The 21,093-nt window shown below is 41.8% G+C and overlaps 3 protein-coding genes and 1 long non-coding RNA gene across 4 annotated transcripts; 2 read left to right on the top strand and 2 right to left on the bottom strand.

The window, feature by feature from the left end:
* The first annotated feature begins 4,384 nt into the window (after positions 1-4,384).
* LOC136479092 (glutathione S-transferase T3-like) lies at positions 4,385-5,399 on the top strand. Its single transcript, XM_066477067.1, has 2 exons — positions 4,385-4,828; positions 4,926-5,399. Exons 1-2 carry the CDS (start codon positions 4,385-4,387, stop codon positions 5,397-5,399), a joined length of 918 nt encoding a protein of 305 aa, XP_066333164.1.
* A 575-nt stretch (positions 5,400-5,974) lies between these two features.
* Positions 5,975-6,874, bottom strand: LOC136479090 (uncharacterized). Its single transcript, XM_066477066.1, has one exon. It carries the CDS (start codon positions 6,872-6,874, stop codon positions 5,975-5,977), a length of 900 nt encoding a protein of 299 aa, XP_066333163.1.
* Positions 6,875-8,088: 1,214 nt separating this feature from the next.
* On the bottom strand, positions 8,089-19,877 carry LOC136479089 (protein ZINC INDUCED FACILITATOR-LIKE 1-like). The gene is made up of 18 exons (XM_066477065.1): positions 19,724-19,877; positions 18,767-18,807; positions 18,505-18,565; positions 18,321-18,423; positions 18,098-18,200; positions 17,964-18,017; positions 17,813-17,875; positions 17,691-17,740; positions 17,531-17,606; positions 16,835-17,035; positions 16,138-16,225; positions 12,131-12,216; positions 11,940-12,047; positions 11,781-11,825; positions 11,586-11,674; positions 11,416-11,431; positions 8,269-8,296; positions 8,089-8,189 (listed from the first exon to the last, which is right to left on the bottom strand). The coding sequence occupies exons 1-18, from the start codon at positions 19,875-19,877 to the stop codon at positions 8,089-8,091; spliced, it is 1,467 nt and encodes a 488-aa protein (XP_066333162.1).
* Positions 13,386-14,995, top strand: LOC136483310 (uncharacterized). Its single transcript, XR_010765406.1, has 4 exons — positions 13,386-13,507; positions 13,816-13,891; positions 13,979-14,060; positions 14,903-14,995. It is a non-coding gene; the product is annotated as an uncharacterized lncRNA (long non-coding RNA).
* Positions 19,878-21,093: the final 1,216 nt, after the last annotated feature.

Here is a 21,093-nt window from a genome sequence, read left to right as displayed (position 1 = left end):
AGGAGTAGGAGTAGTGTAGATCTCGACGAGTTCTTCAACAAGCAGGGCTGCATCGGTCCAGCCGACCTCCAGCTTGTCTGTAAGTACCGTCATGGCTTATAATTCTATTTGTGAGGCTGCATCGGTCCGGCTGACCTCTTGTGAGCTCTAGTATAAGCTAGTTATTAATCCTTATCTAGTTCAAGTATGGCTGTATTGGTTAAGTTCGACCTCCACTGCTCGAATTAGATTAAGGTCAAGTTATCGGCTCTACCTAAGGGTGGCATCCTTCGGGTAGATTCATTAAGTTATCGATCTTGCTGTTGTTCTTATTGTCATTAGTTTCAGCAACATCAACCTACCTGATCGAGATCGAACTAGATCGGCCTCACATCCTTTTTAGTCCGTCGTTTATTTTGTCACAATGCGATGGTTCTTACTTTAAACGATGGATTATGTTTTATCGGCTGTTCTGCTTCGATCCTGATCGTGCATAGTACGCGGTCAAGGCGTGTCTGATCTTGAGAAGGTTTACTGGCTAGTTGAATCTGATCTACAGCTCGCTATTATGGATGTAACGATCCGGTCGATCTCCACTGTTAATACTTTAGATCGAAGGATGCTAGTTGATAGATTTGCTTTCGGCCGGGTATGATCCTGGCTGTTTGCTATGCCGGTATCGGCTAAATAGCCGATCGCCTGCACTTTAACGCTTACAGTATGTTTTCATGATTCTGTTGAATGTGAATAGATCTGTTTATTTTAAATGTTTGATTTGTTGTCTTTATCATAGCTGCCATCGATCCGGTCGAACCCCACTGTTAAGGATAACAGGTTAGGTCTGATGAGTTTATAGATCTGTCCATGTTAAATAGTCAATTGCTCACATGCTATAATCCTTTTTCTATCTGAATTGGCTCTTTTAACCGATTCGCTTGTGCTTTCATACATATAGCATGTCAATCAGAAAACCTGTCAATGTATAGATGGTTTTATGGATTATTCGGTTTTAGTTTGTTATTATCATCATAGCTGCCATCAATCCGGTCGAACCACATTGTTGATGGTAACAGATTAGGTCTGATGAGTTTATAGATCTGTCCATGTTAAATAGTCAATTGCTCACATGCTATAATCCTTTTTCTATCTGAATTGGCTCTTTTAACCGATTCGCTTGTGCTTTCATACATATAGCATGTCAATCAGAAAACCTGTCAATGTATAGATGGTTTTATGGATTATTCGGTTTTAGTTTGTTATTATCATCATAGCTGCCATCAATCCGGTCGAACCACATTGTTGATGGTAACAGATTAGATTCAGAACGTTTGTAGATCCATTTATACTAGACAGTCGATTTGTTCGCATGTTATGTCTTTTCTCATTAAACTCATCGGCTTAATGCTTTATACCGGTAATATCCACCTAGCCAATGATTTTACTTATATCTCGACACATTGTACTTGTTATAGAAAATCAATCGCGACCCACGAATATCGTAGTCCTTAACAGCCGATTTCTTCTCGTATCGGCTATTTAGTCGATTTTCCCGTCTGGCTGCTCTCGAAGCGGCACACTTGGAACTGTCTGGGCAAAACTGGCATGTTTCACCTTAAATTATTAATAAACTTTCTCTCCCTGTCAATTGCAGGTCAAATTGACTTGCACGGCTTCAGGAATTCGCTGGATCGACTGGTCATGTGTGGAAGCCAAGCGGATCTCTAGCCTTGCTCCATCAAGCAGATCCTTCCGGCTTGCTGCGTGCCAGGCGCTTTGAAACGTTTTTGCGCCGATAATTTCAAATTTAAATTTAAATGCATGAGTGTGTAAAAATGATGCCACCATAAGTTCAACAAGTCATGCAATCGTTCACACAAAGTTTCACACATATATTTTTATGTTCCTATGTTATTTTATTTAAAAATTTATTTAGGTTAGCTATATATGTTATCTCCTATGCAAAAATTAAAAAGTTCAAATTTTTAGTGATTTTTAAAAACTAGGTCAAATTTTTAGGGTGTTACACCGGCCGCGGCGAAGGAGGGCCAGCGCCGACGGCGGCGGTTTAGATCTGGCCAAAGGTCCGGCGAGGGGCGCCGGCGGTGGTTGGGATGAAGGCCGGCGGCCATGGGGTGCAGGCACGGACGGGAGAGCGTGGGGTGGGAAACATGCGAACAGAATTTTAGGCAGCCCTCCTGGCCGAACAGGAATGGGTAGGGGAGGAGGGGATTCGGATAGCCAATAAATTTGTTGGGTCTATTATGCTGGAGCTGTTTTTTTTTTTTTTTTTTTTTTTTTGCTGCCACTACCTAAATTAGGGGTATATAGTCCGTTTAGTTAGTTTGCTGTAGATGCTCGATGCATACTAGTATACTCCAGTCGTGACTTCTCATTTGACTTCCAGCTTGCTTATAATTTGTTTATATTTGCTCCACCAGTACTGTGGGTAGCGTGCCTGTCTGCATACAGCAACAAAATGAATGTCGTAGCGGCCTCATCAGCCGTCGTCCTCGACAACAACCATCATTGGACACGGACGCCAGCACAGCACAGTGCCATATATACCAGGCGGTGGCGTCAGCACTTGCGTCATCATCAGGGGAGCAGTCAGGTCGAGGTTGTTTGCTTGGCTGCTTGCGTTGCGTGCTGGGTACTACTGCTGTTGCTAGCTGCTGCTTAATTGGTTTGGTTTGATTTGATTGAAAGGTGCGTGCTTTGTTGCTCGCTCGCTCAACCGTACCCTTGTTTCGCCGCGGGTTCGTTTCTCATCATCATCATGCATGCATCATCTCAATATAATTTCGATGTGATCTGATCTGATGCTCTCCTACTACTGCAGAGGAACGAAGAAGAGTCGCATGCAATTTTTAGCCGCTTGCATGGAGTATTAAATGTAGGTAAAAAAAATAACTAATTACACAGTTTAGTTGAAAATCACGAGATGAATCTTTTGAGCCTAATTGGTCCACGATTGGACAATATTTACTAAATAAGACGAAAGTGGTACTATTCATCAGGTTGAAAAAACTTTCAATCTAAACAAGGCCCACGTAAAATATTCTCGATCGACAGCTGGGCAACGTCACGTCACTTGCTACATATATGTGATAGTACTATTAGAATTGGAAGGACGACGGAGTGTGTGTGTGTGTGTTATATACACACACACTCATTGAAGTAACAGTTATAAGGATGCGTTTGACAGAACTTTCTTTCCTCCTGCGTTTGACTGGAAACTGCGATTTGTTTCGAGCGAAGAAGGCCCGTCAGTACCCCAGCTGCCTGCGTCTCCGGCGTGGGCCGAACTGCTGCTACCTACAGATTCTACGGCCCACTATGCTAATGGCTATATGTATGTTGATGGGCTGATGGCCACGTACGTAATGGATCCCATGCTAATAGCTCAACTGGTAGACATAATAATGACACATCCCAGTTTAGCGACCACACCGACCAGCATTTGGCTAATCGGCGTGGCTAGCGTCTAGAGGTTTGGATGCTAACCCCCGTCCGAATATCCGGATGCTAACCCCTATCCGAACGCCTGTGCCATCCACGCCCGCCGCGCACGCTGCTGCATGCGCCTGTTGTGCTTCCCGGCCGCCCCACGCCTGCTACTACGCCTACCCGACGTTCATGCGCTCGTCAGGTAGGGTTTCTCCGCCGAGCTCGAACTGTCATGGCAAGATGGAGGGAAGGGAAGGGAAGGGAAGGGATGGGATGGGATGGGATGGGAGGGGAGGTAGAAGAAAGGAAAGGTTCAGGCGCGCCGCGCGAGGTAGACGCGCCGCCAGGATTGGCCACCTGGGTCTTGTCGTGGAGGCTGGCGGAGGCATAGACGGCCTGGCCTTCGCGGAGAGCAGCACCCAGCGATCCGATCAGAGTTGAGTGCTCCAGACCGGGTCTTTTCCCTCTGGCCTGTGCCCACGATCCGATCAGAGCGGCGGACAGCCGGGTTCGCGGGCGCCCTGGCTGCATCCGCCTGGCCGTGGCTCTGCTACCTCAGCCTGCCATGGCTAGCAGCTGCCTGCTATTTTTTTTATGGAACTGCTATTTATTTTTTGATGAAATTGCTATTCTTGCCTCAATGTATATGCTACTGTGCCGGCGTGTATGCTACTGTACCTGCTGACGAGAGAGAGGAGGCTGCATGGCACTGTGCTGTACTAAATTTTTTCCTCGTGCTGATGGCCGGCTGGTTTTGATACATGTGCTGCTGAATGGCTAAATGATTGGTTGACATGATTGTGCTACAGACGGCCAGCAAATGCCAGTGCTTTTGATGAAACTGCTATTTTTTTATTTCCTCATCTCTGATCTAGTACACATATTTTTCATGTACATGGATTAAGCATTGAATTATTGTAGGATGGACCCAACGTTTGATGGTCGATATTGGACAAATATGGTCACGGGAGAGGATGATGTTCCTGGTTTGGAAGACTACACTTTTTCCATGAAACAGGACACCCAGGAAATTGATGAGATGTGTACTAAAGTTCAAGTAGTTGATGTGCCGGTGCAACCAAGTGGAGGTGTTCCACGCCCTTGCAGTACAAGGCCTTATTCGAAGAGGACAAAAAACTTTGATCCGAAGGAGAATTTAGTTGTTGTGGCAGCTTGGTTGAACACGAGCAAAGATCCCGTGCTCGGGGCTAATCAACCTCGTGGCTCCTTTTGGAGTAGAAGTCATGCTTTCTATGAGAAACACAAGACAACTGAAGCGTTCAGAATGGAGTGTTCCATTATGCATTGGTGGATGACTATTTTGGACCAAGTGAACAAGTTTTGTGTATGCTACGAAGCGATTGAGCGTAGGAATCAAAGTGGTGCAACCATTCAAGACAAGGTTTAATTTGTTATTTGTTTCATTTGTTCATTTGTTTTGTTTTTCTATTTGATTTATTTGTGGAGATATACACATTGATGATTAGTAACATGTGTAGGTTTCTGACGCGGCAGAGATGTTCAAGGGATTAGACAGGGAGAACAAGACATTCACTCTAATGCATTGTTGGAACAAGTTGAAGGGTGAAGACAAGTGGAAGGCTGAGAGGAAGAGAATGGCGGAGCAGCAAGCCAGTAAGAATAAGAAGAAACAGAAGATTAACGCGGATTCCACGCCTGCGAATATACAAGTCAATATCAATGAAGATGTCAGTAAGATTCCACCACCAGAATCCGAAGCACGAAAGAGGCCAATGGGTTCGAAGAAGGCAAAGGAAGTCCTAAGGCGAGGAGGTGGTGAAGCTTGCATGGAGGCTTTGGACAAGATGTGGGCTAAAAAGGAGGCTTTCGAGATGGAGAAGGAGAAGAAGAAAGATGAGAGGTTCATGGCTTCACTTGAGCTAGAGAAAAAGTGTCTGTCATTAGATGAAAAAAGGTGGAATCAGACCTCATCGAAAAGGAAGACAAAATAATGTAAATCGACATTACCAACCTCGACCCGCAGCAGCAGCAGTACTACACGACGATGCGCCAGCAGATCGTTGCTCATCGTCTTGCGAATTAGAATTAGTTCATGCCATTTTATTTCTATAGCCAATTTGTTTTAGATTCAGTGATTCAGTGAACATTTGCATTACTTTGTGATTCAGTGAACCTTTGCTTCATCATAAATGGTCAAGTGCTTTTTAATTTGTATTATTTATATTCAATGAAACTTTGTTCTTGCCTGAATGTATATGCTACTGTGCCTGCAAATGCCTGTGCTTTTGACATGACCGGCAAGCAGTGTTGCTGCTGTTCCTGGTCCTCGACGCCTGATGCCTGCACATATTGTGGTGCATGGCACCGTGCTTTTGACATAACTGCTGAAAGCCTGCAGATTGCCTGCACATGAACGGCAACTACTGAATGCTACTAGTAGATGGCTGGCTAAAATTACACTTGAAGTAAAAATGTTCATTACACTTGAAGTAAAAAGTTTTGATTACAAATAGAGGACAAAAATAAACTGATCCTAACAAAAATAAAATAAAATATGTGTATATTGCTAATATAAATCAGAATGATGATTCCATATGTGCTCGACGAGGCCTTCTTTTAACTGGACATGTGTTTCCTTGTCTTTGATCCTTTTGTGCGCTTCAATAAATTCATTAAGGGTTCGATTATTCTCATGAGAAGGTTCCACATTTTGACCACCACAATCGAACCGCTCAGTAGGGTCAACAACTCCTTCATCCTCGACAATCATATTGTGCATTATGACACAAGCTTTCATGATGTCTCCAAGTGTCTCTATGTCCCACATGCGAGCTGCTCCTCGAACAATGGCGAACCTAGATTGCAGAACCCCAAAAGCTCTTTCGACATTATTCCTCGCTGTTTCCTGTGCTTTGGCGAAATATTTGTTCTTGTTGCCCATAGACTGAGAGATGGACTTCACTAAAGTAGCCCATGATGGGTATATATCATCGGCTAGATAATAACCCATCGTATAATCATGATCATTAATGGTATAGTTCACCTCAGGAGCTCTCCTCTTTGCCAGGTTTGCAAATAAAGGAGACCGATGAAGCACATTGATATCATTATGAGACCCAAGCATTTCAAAAAAGGCATGCCATATCCAAAGATCGTTGGAAGCAACAACCTCCAAAATAATAGTGGGCTTCTCCACATGCCCCTTGTACTGACCTTGAAATTCTACAGGACAATTCTTCCACGCCCAATACATACAGTCAATGGACCATAACATACCAAGAAAACCATTTTTCTCACCGAGTGTTAGTAAGCGTGCTGTGTCAGCCTCATTAGGATATCTCAGGTATTCATCTTCAAATAGATCAACAACTACAGCAACAAACCTACGTAGGCTCTCAATTGCGATACTTTCGCCAATGCGAACATACTCATCCGTTGCATCAGCTGGAACCCCATATGTTAGCATACGAAATGTTGCAGTGACTTTCTGGAAGCAACTTAATCTAAGTACATTGGCCGCACTCCTTTTTTTGCAAAAAGTAACCGTCTTGTGATTCAACATCATTCATTATGAGTAAGAAAAGCTCCCTACTCATTCTGTACCTGAAAAAAATTACTCGAACAACATTTACGTACCATACTATGTATGTATCACAAGTGAATGTACATGAACCTCCGGCGAAATAAATTTGGGCCGTATGTCGGCTCATCAGCCAAGTAATCTTGAAACATCCTTTGGTGCCCGCCTTCTCGATCTCGATAAATAACATTGTGCCCTAGGACGGAACCACCACGTCTTCCTTTTTGGTTTGAATATGTCTCGACAATTGTAACCGCTGAGAAGATCAAAATGTCATCGTCGTCTGATGATGAATCATCCAACTCCCTCTGCAGAAGTGATTTGGAAGCACTCATGGCGTCTAGCGTGGAGGGCTTACTGAGAGGTGTCTGCAGCCTGCTCGGAGGTGCCTGCCGCGTCCTGGTACGTGCCTGCGGCTAGCCTAGTGCACGGCGCGGCAAGGCAGGAGGACTGCGCGGCGGCCTAGGAGGTGTTACTGCCACCTGGGAACTGCCTGCTGCGGTCGGCAGGAAGGAGGCGGCGGCGATGATCAGCCCACGGCGCACGGAATAGGCGCCGCCCCTGCTGAAAGAGCGACGTAGGTTTCTATGGCATGGGAAAAAAATGACGACAAAAAATAAAAAGGTTGTGGGACTCAAATTTGATTTATTGGAACTCAATTATGGGAAACTTTTGGATATGGGTTTTTTTCCCCTCCCAATATCTTTTGGGGAGTTACGAAACTACAAGATTTGGGGAAAAAAATTTGAGGTACTGTTAGAGATGCTCTAACTACAAACTACTTGTTAATAGCCAACTAGATGCCACCACCCATATAAAATATATATAGAGGAATTGATTCTCGCTTTTCATCTCTTTTTTCATGACTAAATTAAAGCAGCTGTCTATGACTAGTATGACCCACTATGGATCTAAATGATTCAATGTCTCTGTTACTAAGGCATGTTCGCTTCTCTTATAATTCGTCTTTTTCAGCTTGTTTTTTCAACCGGAATAGTATTTCTCTCTCACAACAAATCAGCCGGAATAGTGTTTCGGCTTGTTTTTTCAGCGAAGCAAACAGGGCTTAAAAACAGAAGAAAAAAAAGACTAATTCCTATTCATACTGCTCTGGACTCTGGTGCGGCCATGAAGGGTTTGAATGTGAGGATAAGTCCAAGAAACTTGACGGCATTGAGAAGAAAAAACACCATCTGATCACCTATGTATATGGAATAAGACGAAAGATCACACCACAGTAAAATCTTGCATTAACTCTAGTACTTAACAAAAAAACTGACCCGGAAAGAAGAAAGCATGCTGCCGTATCTGCCTGTTGTGCAAGAACTAAAGCTAAAATACATTTTAGGAGCACAAGGATTTCGCGACCAATCTCAACTAAAACAGACAGATCCCCCGATTGTGCAACATCTTTGGGCTTCTTCGGCTGGATCACTGCCTCATTAGCCGCCGTATCTGCCTGTTGTGCAAGATATTTTTGCACGAGTTCAACATACTCTTCCTCCTAGTAGAAGCCTGAACATCGTCCACTGCCATCCCACTGAAATTAAAACAAAAAATTAGAACTTTAATCACAACCATCATGAAAATAGGTATAAACTAACCATAATCATTAAATATGATAAAATAACTCACATTGCGATCCGGACACTTGTAGAAGATACGATCCTTGTTGGGACCCTCCTTCTTCACTCGGTACTCCATCATAATCTTCGTCTCATCACGACACTTGCCGCATGGAATGAGAGGGAGGCCCGGCCTAAGTCGCTTTGGAAACCCATGAGAGGCCGAGGACCCGGAAGCAGTTGCCATCTACTCTCTATACTCATTTTTTAATACACTATAAATTTCTCATTTTATAAACAAATAAAATTAAGAAACTATAAAATTATCTATATCTCTAAACAATGATATTTTTAATGGTCATTGTGTTCTCGTCTTTTACTGCGGCGGGTAAGTAATTCACATGATATTTCCGCAAATTAACAGAAGAATGGGAGTGTACACACATAACAATCAGTACTAGTTGACCTTGCTTACGTTTGGGTACGGTGATTGACAGACTACTGCGATGATATCGGGACGTGTGAATAAATAACCATCCGTACTAGTTGACCTTGCTTACGTGATCATCTCGGCGAGCATTTCTCCACCGGACGGCACCGTACTTGGTCAAGGAAGAGCTCCGATTCTACGAGGAAGGGAACACGGTCTTCCACGACCGTTGCCGCTCTCCCTCGTAGAATCAAAGCTCCTCCTTGACGTCCGTTATCGCTCGGCAGAGAACATGCTCGCCGAGCTGAACACGGTCCGCTAGTTCAACTATCTACTTTAACCTTCCTTCATGTAAATATGCAAGCTTGAAGTGATTTGGAGCTCAAATTGCTTACAAATGAAAAAACCACAACAAAGAACTATATATATATAGTGAACAAAATGGGATAAGACAATGATGAAACATGAGAGTATGAAGTTGGTAACCTTTAGAACCGAAGAATCGATGGAGGAATCGAAGAAATCGATGGAGGAATCGAAGAATGGATGGAGAAAGAGCAAGAACACTGCTTAAATTTGAACTTAAGCTCTCAGGCGGGCTCGGGGAGGAAGAAGACGGCTAGCAAGATCGGGGAGGAAGAAGACGGCCAGCAAGATTTATAGCTCAAAAATATATTTTAATAAATAACCATCCGCACTAGTTGACCTTGCTTACGTGATCATCTCGGCGAGCATTTCTCCACCGGACGGCACCGTACTTGGTCAAGGAAGAGCTCCGATTCTACGAGGAAGGGAACACGGTCTTCCACGACCGTTGCCGCTCTCCCTCGTAGAATCAAAGTTCCTCCTTGATGTCCGTTACCGCTCGACAGAGAACATGATCGCCGAGCTGAACACGGTCCGCAAGTTCAACTAGCATGGATTTTCTATAATTTTCTAACTATTTTCTAAGTTTTTTATTTCATAAAAAGTTAAAATAAAATGTTTAGTCGCGGAGTCCATAGAAATGACCATATTTTGATGTAACGTCCAGTCCCGACATACATGGCCCCGGCCCACTCTTCCTAGGAGTGGTCCGACCCGCGTAGCAACCCGTTTGAACTTTCGTCCTCGCTTCGTTCAAAACGGTTAACCGAAAGTTACTACGCGCCCCTGGCCCTGGTATTTAAGTCGATCCGGCGATTTCAGGATTTCCAGTATGGTGGTCGAGCAGTGTTTTTCGTGATGCTACAGTACCGCGTGAACAGTACTCCGAATCTGACCGTCCAGTTTCGGGCGAACAGTATTTCGGTGAACAGTAACCCGCCGTCCAGATGCTACAGTACCCGACACCCTCTGCTGCAGTAGCACCGGCCCATGCTGGATTGGGCCCACTTGCCCATTTTTTTAGGATGTTACATTTGACCTAGCAATGCATTGTCAATTGTCATTGCATTGCATTGCACCCCGGACCGGACTCTGGACAATAAAATACTATGGTCGATCGATACCGTTCTTTGTCGTACAGTCGCACGGCGACGGCCGACGGACCCGTTCAACCACCAAATCTGTCAGGCCCGGCTGTTCGGGCGTATCGTCAAAAGAGAACGGATTTGCTTTCTATTGCACGGCCTTGCATTGCATCTGTAATACCAGTCGGAGGCACTAGTCCCTATACTCATTTTTTAATACACTATAAATTTCTCATTTTATAAACAAATAAAATTAAAAAACTCTAAAATTCTCTATATCTCTAAACAATGAAGTGTGCTATGAATGCTACAAATGAACGGTGAATACTAGTTTTTAATAGCTACTTTAACCTTCCTTCATGTAAATATGCAAGCTTGAAGTGATTTTGAGCTCAAATTGCTTACAAATGAAAAAAACCACAATAAAGAACCATATATATATAGTGAACAAAATGAGATAAGACAATGGTGAAAAATGAGAGTATGGGATTGGTAACCTTTATAACTGAAGAATCGACGGAGGAATCGAAGAAATCGACGGAGGAATCGAAGAATGGATGAAGGAACAATGGAGGGAGGAAGAACACTAGTGCAGTGAGCTTCAAAATGTGCTGAGCTCGGGCTCGGGGAGGAAGAAGGAGACGACCGATATATAAAGGGGGGACCTTTAGTCCCGGTTGGTGGCTCCAACCGGGACTAAAGGTCCCTCCCAACGGCTCCTGCGGTGGAAGAGACATTTAGTCCCGGTTGGATCCACCAACCGGGAGTAAAAGTCTACCTTTAGTCCAGGTTGGTGGCTCCAACCGGGACTAAAGGTCCCTGCCACCTCTGTCTGGCGCAGGAGCCGTTGGGAGGGACTTTTAGTCCCGGTTGGAGCCACCAACCAGGACTAAAGGTATCTCTAGTCCCGGGCGCAAAAAATGCCGGGACTAGAGCCCATTTTGACCGAGGATCAAAGGTCTGTTCTCTACTAGTGCGTGCTTGTGCCCAAGAAAACCTGCATTTGTAGGTAATTAACGAACAAGTCATGAGGATCCAAAATGCGAAGAAGTTTGGCGCAATGGCTTTAGGAATGAACATAGAAGTAGGGATGTGGTGCTACAATCCAAATTTTATTCTCACAAAAGTAGTTAGTAACTAAGTATACTCACACAGTGCCTGCAACTGCAGGAGCAATTGCCTTGAATAGGGACATTACTGTCACTGACAGTCCATTTGCAGCTCCTCTTTGGTCTTGAGGCTGTTAATATGCAATTGGACGTTCATCAGTCAGCTGCATAATTCTTGCACCGGTCATTTTTATAGATTGGTGTTGAATTCATCTTAACTTATGGGAACATACATACCACAGCATTATTTTGAAAGATGAAACTGCTCGAAATGATGGTAGCCTGATACAATATATCATGGATGAAACTATAAACATGAATTGTATATACAGATCCTAGGTGCTCTCCAAGTTATATGGAATCTGTCAAGGTGTTGGAGAAAAGAAAAATACTCACAGCAAGATTGATTTTCAAGATCGATGCAATATTCAGAATGATCGATAGTCCAGTTCCTGACAGATATGTCATATAGGGATAGCCAAAGAGAATAAGAATGCACAGAATCTGCAAGATCAGGCACAGCATAAGACATGCAGGCAGAAGAGACAGGGCATATCTGCAGCTGAACACTAGCAGTTTTTACTCACAGCTGCAACTCGAGAAGTCTTGATAGGTCCAAGAATTTTATTAGTGTGAGGATATACAGAGAGTTGATATATAAGAAGACTGACACCTGGAAATGCAAGGGCCAAAAATACTGCCATGTGTCAGTACTGATACACGTATAAAATATGAAACTTCATATACAGCGCCTAGGATCCGCGCAAGGAGATTGCTTCGCCTACTGTTTGATTACTGTTTACTAATTGGACGCCGCCACGTGCCTCGTGCGTGTCTGAGCCTGGCTTTGGAGGCCAGCGGAGGCCTCTGCGACTGTACTCCAATCAGAGCTGCACAAATCAGTCGCTGTCTGTTCCCCACCCCTTCCGTCCTCGGCTCTTCGTTCTCTCCGTCTCCGTCCTCAACTTCTCGTGCTCTCCGTCGTCGCCCCTTCCTCTTCCTCCTCGGCGCCTCCCCTTTCTGTCATCGCCCCCTCCCTCGCTTCCCCCGATCCCATCCCACGCCGCCCTTTCTCAGATCGTCATCGCTCGTGCGTGCTCATGCGACAACGACGGATATGCTCGCCATGCGCGCATCCACATCGGGTCCACCAACGCCGGCGTCGAGTCTACCGCCGCCGACGCCGGATCCACCGTCGCGGTGCCATCAGTAGGCAGGTTAGGCCATGTGGTGTCGTCCATGCTGCCTCGCTTTTTCGTCAAAGCAACACTGATGATGGCGAGATAAAGCTTTCTCCAACTGAACGAGGTGGCCAAGGTGATAGGTATGTGATGGCCCTAATCTCCATCCCCCTCTCTCAATTGTAGTTTTGTTTTAATCTCCACTTTCTCTTTATTTTCTACTCTCAGGTCCCCGCAGTGGAAGTCCCATGCGGCACAAATGAATTACGGCACTCAGCACAACGGCTACGCCGTGATGGCCTCCAGCTACTGGAATTTGTGGCGTTCAAGCCGGTTGAGAAACATCTTGTGCAATGCTGGTTCGTGGCATTCCCAATCCTGGAGAGCAGCAGCATGTGCAACCCTGAAGCGGCCAGACTCAATACGTTACTCTGCTTTTTGCATCCTGCGTATTCGATGATATGTCTCTGTTGTGATGCTTCACTTTGTCAATTTGTCTGTACTTGGTTTTTTGTTTGCTTTGTAGTGAATTAGGATACCATTTTGGTGAAAGTGGTAATGCTTCACTTTGTAGGGATTCAAATAAGCTGAGCTGACTGCATAGTAATATGTGAACCAACATGCTTGGCTCTTTTTCTATTACAGTGCTGATCGTAAAGCTCTTCACTGATGCATCTGTTATTCTCATATCTTTTTTCTTTGCTTCAGAACCATGGGACCTAGAGGACCTTAATTTGTCAGTTTCCCGACGCAGCAAGTATACAAGATGAATTATTTTTCATGGTAAGTTACTACCTGTGATCATGTGCACTCGGTTCCTGGTTTCTAGATGACCTAATAAAGTAGTTACCTTGGAAATTTTGATCATTCCCTACAGTTTGCTTTTTTAGCTCAAAAAAACTTAGCTTTCCATAAATCAGTTTAGAACAATTGGTTTGTATGTTGAATTTTTCAGTTGTCCCTTAATCTGTTTCATTCAGAAAGTTATGTATGCATGCTGGTGCTAATGGATCAGGATTATACATTTGACTAGATATGTACTTTGCAGATGTTTGGACTTGCAACTCATCCCTCTGTGGTGTGCTACGCAGATAAACTCATCATGGTGTGTGGATCCTATAAACATGATATGCGAATTCTGTTTGTTCTCCAATTACCGCCTCAATGGTAGGAATGAACTTTGCCGCCTCCTTATTTCATATATTCTAGCACATCTTTTTGTAGCTATAAAAAAAGAAACTTGCTTTTTTACAGACCAGTTGGTTTGAGTAGACGAAAAGGAGAGGTTACTCCAATTGTATCCTTTTTTAATGTTAGTTGAGGATATACTCTTAAGGTGAGATTATAATAGTCAAGGCAAGCAGCGTGCCTTTTGTATTGATTAAAAATTATATGTTCACTTATCTGAGCGGATTCCTTTATAATTCTAAGTCTGAATTGTTAGTTGTTTTCCCCTTCTATTCAAAATAGGATCATATTAAAAAAGATGCCTCTATGCCTAGCTCAAAAAAATTTCATGTAGTCAAGTCCTACTTGAAAAGGTCAATCTTAGCAAAGTATATAGTGCCATATTTTGCTGGCATGGTTCGGGTTATTTAATTTATCCTTTTCATTTATGGAACAATTTCTACTTTTGGAACACTCAGTAAGTGTAATAAATCAAACTAAGTTTTGTTGGAGTTTCAATTCGTAAGACCTAAAGAGGCTTCCCCTGTTTGTCTCATCTACTCTGGCATCTATCTATGCATAATGCTCTGATTGGTGTGATTCCTTTATAATTCTAAGTCTGAATTGTTAGTTGTTTTCCCCTTCTATTCAAAATAGGATCATATTAAAAAAGATGCCTCTATGCCTAGCTCAAAAAAAAATTCATGTAGTCAAGTCCTACTTGAAAAGGTCAATCTTAGCAAAGTATATAGTGCCATATTTTGCTGGCATGGTTCGGGTTGTTTAATTTATCCTTTTCATTTATGGAACAATTTCTACTTTTTGGAACACTCAGTAAGTGTAATAAATCAAACTAAGTTTTGTTGGAGTTTCAATTCGTAAGACCTAAAGAGGCTTCCCCTGTTTGTCTCATCTACTCTGGCATCTATCTATACATAATGCTCTGATAGGTGTTACATTGTTATGTTCCTACTTACTATAGTGTGATATGATGACACCCGATATGTGCAGGTTCTCAACTTCAGCTAAAGTGTTTGGTTCATCTTGGTACAGAGAAACTGTTCAGTTTGGTGTCATGATATTATGGGAATTAGCAACTAAGAGGTAGAGAAGTTAAAAAATTTAGTATTTATGATGATCAATCTTTGTTTTATTGGAAAACAATGTGTCATCCTTGGCCATATCGGTTGCCTGTCCTTCTGTACATGGTCATTATGCGATTCTTCATCTTAATAATTTAGACGCCATGTTCAATTTATTTATCTATAGTATATAAATTTGTAGGGGGAGTTCTGTTTACTGCATGAGTCAGATCAGTAACTGGTTTTATTGCCTTCATTTTTACTACTTATGACGTCGGATTCTGAGTAAAATTCATGTGAAAAATCATATATACCAGCCTAAAACCAATAAACGCACATTGCTACAGCGAGAAGCCTAGAACGATGTACCGGTGATGCAGTCGTCGCCCCATAGCAATGCACCACCTATCTACACATATCAACACGTATGGTCTAAATCGATATATTAAACCAACATAATTACCATGGCCGTGTATATCAGGTGCGCGCGCAGCGAAGCGCGCGTATCGTGCTAGTTACATAGAAAAGAGTAAGGTGTAAATAACATTTGAGGAAAAGCTCCCTCTTAATGAAAAACGGGTTGAACACCCGATCGAGAAAAAAAAAACATTGAGGAAAAGAAACGATAGCTAGACTCAGGGAAGACTTTGAATGCTCTGTCCAGCTTCTGGGGCAAAATTTTAAAGTTATTTTCCACTTTATAGCGATGATGAGCAGCCACAAATATTAATGTTGTGGTAGCATATTTGTTCTTGAGCTTCTGTGATAGACATGTGCAAAAGTCGGGCCAGGCAAAAAAAAAAAACCTTGACATTTTTCTGGCCTGAAAGGCTGAAAATCATGTCCAATAATGTCCCACGGGCTCTGTTAGGCTGGAGTTGTGGTCTGGGATTGGGCTGATTGTTATTGTTTAGATAATAAACTAAATGGAATAAATGTTTTAGGCCTGCCTTTTTTTTTTGGGTTCGGTCACTGCTGCCCAGGCCGTGTCCAGCAAGGGCCTCGGGGCTGGGCCTGGCCCGGCGGGGTAGGCCAAAAATGCTGAGGTCCATTATTTCCTAGCAACTTAAGTTTGACAGAATGGTAAGTACATACATTACACTATCAAGGCTGGTGAAAGTATCAAAATAGATTCCCCCAAAAAAGTATCAAAATAAATGTTACCTGTAATTGAAAGCACTTGACCTACAGCCTCAGATGATAAACTGAGGCCACCATACTTCTTATCACTTTCAGTCCATAAAGAGAACACCTGGAGTTGACTTCAAATGATGTCATTATTACTCTAACTACTGACAAAAATCTAAGGTTTGCTTATTACATGTATTTGTAGTAATAATGTAGTAGATTTATCATTGGACACCACACGTCAAATTTTCTTGTGGGTACAAGTTTTTTGAGTAAGGTCTTGGGTCGTGACATGTACAGGTTGCATATTAGGATTTATTAGGACATATATTCTATAGGCTAAAAATTGTGTTATACTAACATCTAGATAACTCGTTTCTTATAGCTGCAATTAATACATATTGATCCACTTAAAAATCAGTGTTGAAAACATCAAATACCTCGTCTAACAATAGGTAAAATGGTTCAAGAGAGTTCAATTAATTGCAGAATCATCCAAAGTTAACTACAGGTATCCACAGCGGTTGTAACCATCCAAAGATAATTGTACTATTAAAAACACATTATATTTTGTTATACTAAGTCCATCTCTATCTGTATCATGTTAGTTTACACACATTTTATCTGTGCCTACTAATTATATTCTACATTTAGCACATGTTTGGTGAATGCATAATTAGCCATCACATTTCAGTACTCGAAAACAATAGGAAACTGAGATCGAGGATATTACCTCTGAATAAGCCATATCATGAAAGGAAAATACACAATATGTAATTAAGGATGACATAAAGGGCCAATTCTTGAATAAACTCTTCTTGTCATCCAAACTTGAAATTTGTTCATCCTTCTCTTTGTAGTCACTCTGGTGGGCCTCCAAAGCTTCAACATTTTTATTTTCATTCTGGTGAACTTTGTGCTTGTGTAATGTCTCCTAAAATAAATCCAAGATAATTTACTATAGAATGAGGAAGAATAAATTTGAGGGACAAAAGGCCAACATCGTACAAATGAAATATCTTAAAATGTGTTACATTTTATTAGAAGAAACGGATGCAACCTGTGCTGATATCTTCTACACAATGTGAGGTCTAGGGAAGGAAATTTCTAGACATTCTCATCCTTACTTATTTTGCAAGGGGTCTAATTCGAATTGTTAGGACCTTTTATGAAATTTAAAGGAGGCATACCATCTATTAAGATAGTTGAGATTTCTTCTATGTAATCTTGATAGATCGTTGTATTGTGATTGATCATGGATGTAATCAGATGAAACCATTTGCAACTATAATGGGTAAGTTTGTTTTGTAACATCATGTACAAGTTGTAGGTTGATCAGTAAGCTACACTAAGGTCAGTAAATAGCCTTCATTGTTAGGTATATTTCTAATTCCAAAGATGATATTCTAACCAATGCGATCTCACGTACCGGCATCCATATGCAGCTCACAAGAACAACTGTAGCAAAGAGTGAGGTGCATAAGCATGGCAAAAAATACGGGAACCTGTTAAGTTTTTATTGAATGTAAGTATTCTAGAAATCAAGTATACTACACAATATAATAAAGTCTTCACTGAAGAAAGAATACCTCCCGAAGAATGAGTCAGGTGAAAATACATTTGGAAATTTTTCTGCAGGCTGTCATAATATAATTAGGTCACAATGCATTTCCAATTGTCATAGCCTAAAATTAGTGGATGTCTATCGTACCAGTGCAAGGTAGCCTCCTAAAGCAGGCCCAATGATCAGACCTATTCCCCAAGCTGTGCCGACCTAGAGTTATAAGGAGGGAACTTTAGAATAAAAAAATATAAATAGAACAAGAAAAGTTGAGATTTCATCAGCATAGTCTTGTGTTTACAAGTGATATTCCCAATGCTTCATGTTCAGGCCTGCAAACTTCGATAGAATAAGCCTGTGAAATTTACACATTAGTATAAAGTATATTAGTTGTGCAATACATCTCACATGGAACAAAATCCCAATTCACAATACCTTAATTGGCCCAAGCAAACCATTTAAAGCACCAAGGAGAAATCTTGTAGCTATTGCCATCCGATAACTAGTACTAAGCCCAAATAAAGTATTGAATACGACCCTGAATATTAACAAGAATTAAGTTAGCGGAACACAGTATAAAAAGGAAAAAAATAAAATGGGAATAAATAAAATAACACTTTAATCAATAGTTGTAGTAGATGCAATTCCTTTTACTAACACAGAGAAAACGCCAAGTATGGCAACTGGCTTCCTCCCAAATCGATCTGCTGCTATTCCCCACACAGTTGAAGTCAAGCATCTACCAAGCATAAATGAAGCACCTGAAAATATCCATAAAAAAGTTCAAAACACCATTTATACTAGAATATCTCAAATGAGAAACAACAATTGTGCGGACTAACCCACAAATCCAGCATAGAATCCAATGTCTTCTGTTCTTTTTGCAACATGCAAGTCTCTAATCTAGTAAGTGACAAACTTGTTAGCCAAAAATGTTTCAAATATGTGCACGTACATGTGCATGTATATATGTATGATAGAACATGAATGGATCGAATAATCTTTACGGATCAAGTGCTATATAATATTAGTTAACAATTACTGTTGAGTAACCAAAAAAAAATCTTCAGTTATTAGGGTAAGAGGGCATGATGAAATACGTACCATGAAGTACAAGAAGGGGAATAATGATGACACCGGTAAAGCTGACAAATTATAGGCAGGGGAAATATGAAGTATTAAATATGCAATTATATATATGTGTGCGAAAAGAATATAATGAGGTGCATGTTAAGAATTATAAAATACAGGGTTCCCAATAATGCTTCTAGATCAATATGTGCTTATGGCTATATTTATTAATTTTATTTTTATCCACTAAGGCTAATTCTAGCAGCTTTCAGTGCACCTTTCAGTTATCCATAAAACTCTTTAAAGGTATCAGGGTTAGTTAATATATATAAATGGTCTGGATATTTTTTTAGAGGCAGATGGATGAAGAGGCTCGCATCGATTTTTAGAGGCAGGCTTCTTTAGTCCCTTGCCTCTGAAAATCTTTTTATAGATGCAGGTGTTGCTTGTGCGTCCCTACGCATTAACGGAGGCAACATTTTTTTTTCTGTCCTCCGAAATGAGCTGAGGTGTGTCCTAAGATATTTTTTATAGTGAATATTGATATTTTGTTGTTTAAGTAGATTGTAGAGAGTTTGTGCATAATTTTCCATAACTAAGAATCATTCATGAAACCAAATAATTCTTAGTATCCATAAAACTCTTTCAATGTCAGCATTTTCAGGAGGCTACCTAAACACACCCTGATAAATGAGTCCACATGTTGACAAATGAGTCTACATGTCATTGTGCATGTACAGGATAACAGGAAAGTATCCCTGACTTATGTAACCAGGGTCCTTTTTAGCTAGTACTAGTACTACCGGTGATGCCGCTCTTATATGGGCAACTACCCGGACTATGCTGTTGGGGTGTTGGTACTACATTTGAATATCCGATCACCCCAAATTAGACAGTTTTGGGCGCATAAAAACAGAAGCTTTCATAGAGGAACACCAAGCGACATACACAAGGGCATGCAGGGAGAGGGAGGACAGAGAAACTCCTTACAAGTCGCGAGGCAGATGATCCAGACATACAAGAACTCCCTGTACGGCAGGCCCTCCTGGAGCTCCTTCCTCCGGTCGTTGGCACAGCCCGGGCAGCCCGGGTGGTAAACCTTCTCCTCCTGCAGCAATGGCGAAGTGATGCTCTCCTCCTCCATTGGCTCGCTCTTCACAGAAGAGAAGGAGGAGAGGAGCAGAGCCGCCAAGTGAACTCACGCAAGAACGCCAGCAGCGAGGTTGAATGGAGGAGGAGATTGCGATGGTGAGGCTTGGTTTGGTCTGGTGACCCGCGCCAAAGCGGTTCGGTCACGGGTTACGTCGTCGTCAGGAATTTTAATTTGCAGGAGGGACGACGAATGGATGCAGAGACGGTGTGGATTTTACTGCCACGGATCATGGATGACGCGGCTGTGGTGTTGCACTTGTTGTCTCGTCTGCAAATAAAATAGAATGGGCTTGTTGTTAATGACCCTTGTCATCGTCGATAGAGTTTGGTCAGCGTCTCAGCCATAGTTTAATTGAGAAATAACAAAACCTCACCATCAACCGTGAGCAGGGGCGGATCTAGCTAGGCGTGTTTAACTGACCCCGATTAATTAAAAAAGTTTGGTAAACTGAGAGTGGAATATCACTGACCTAGCTTAAATGGGATTGGATATATAATCCCTACCCTCCTGATGGCATCTCTTGAGCCCAACTTCAGTTTCAGAAACGAGTTCAAAAAATAAATCAGGTTCAGTTCAACTATAGACCCCCAAGTCAATAGTTACACAGGATTTGATCTCTTGGTAAAAAAAAATGTATATTTATATTTAGGGTAAAGTCCAATTTACACCCTCCAACTTTTGTCAAAGTCCGGATTTTAACCTCGAAATTCAAAACCGGATAACTTTGACCCTCCAACTCTTGAAACCGTTCAACTTTCAACTTTCTGGGCGGTTTTGGCGTATGAACAATAACTTTTGATATTTTCGGGAGGCGCCGAAAGTTTATATTATTTTTTAAGCATCTTAACGTCCTCAAATGAAAAAACTCAAAACTACAAAGTTGTAGATCTCATTATAAAAAGTATTTTCATTTAACTCCATACAAATAATATATTAGTGCTCTAATGCGGCAAGCGCTAATAGACGATTATTATGGTGCTAAAATTTTATATTATTTTTTCGAGCATCTTACTATCTTCGAATGAAAAAAAATAAAACTATAAAGTTGTAGATCTCATAGACCTTTTGTTTTTGTCATCAACGCGGGAAGAATTCCAGCGCCCTGAGGCCCTACTACTATTTGATTTGATTGCGATAGTTTTAGGCTGTGTTTAGTTTTAAAAAGTTTTCCAAAAAATGCTACAGTAGCTATTACATCGAATCTTGT

This window comes from Miscanthus floridulus, chromosome 9 (genome assembly GCF_019320115.1).
Source record: "Miscanthus floridulus cultivar M001 chromosome 9, ASM1932011v1, whole genome shotgun sequence".
Lineage (NCBI taxonomy): Eukaryota > Viridiplantae > Streptophyta > Magnoliopsida > Poales > Poaceae > Miscanthus > Miscanthus floridulus.
The sequence above is the reverse complement of the archived record's forward strand: the minus strand, read 5'-3'. Positions and strand labels throughout refer to the sequence as shown.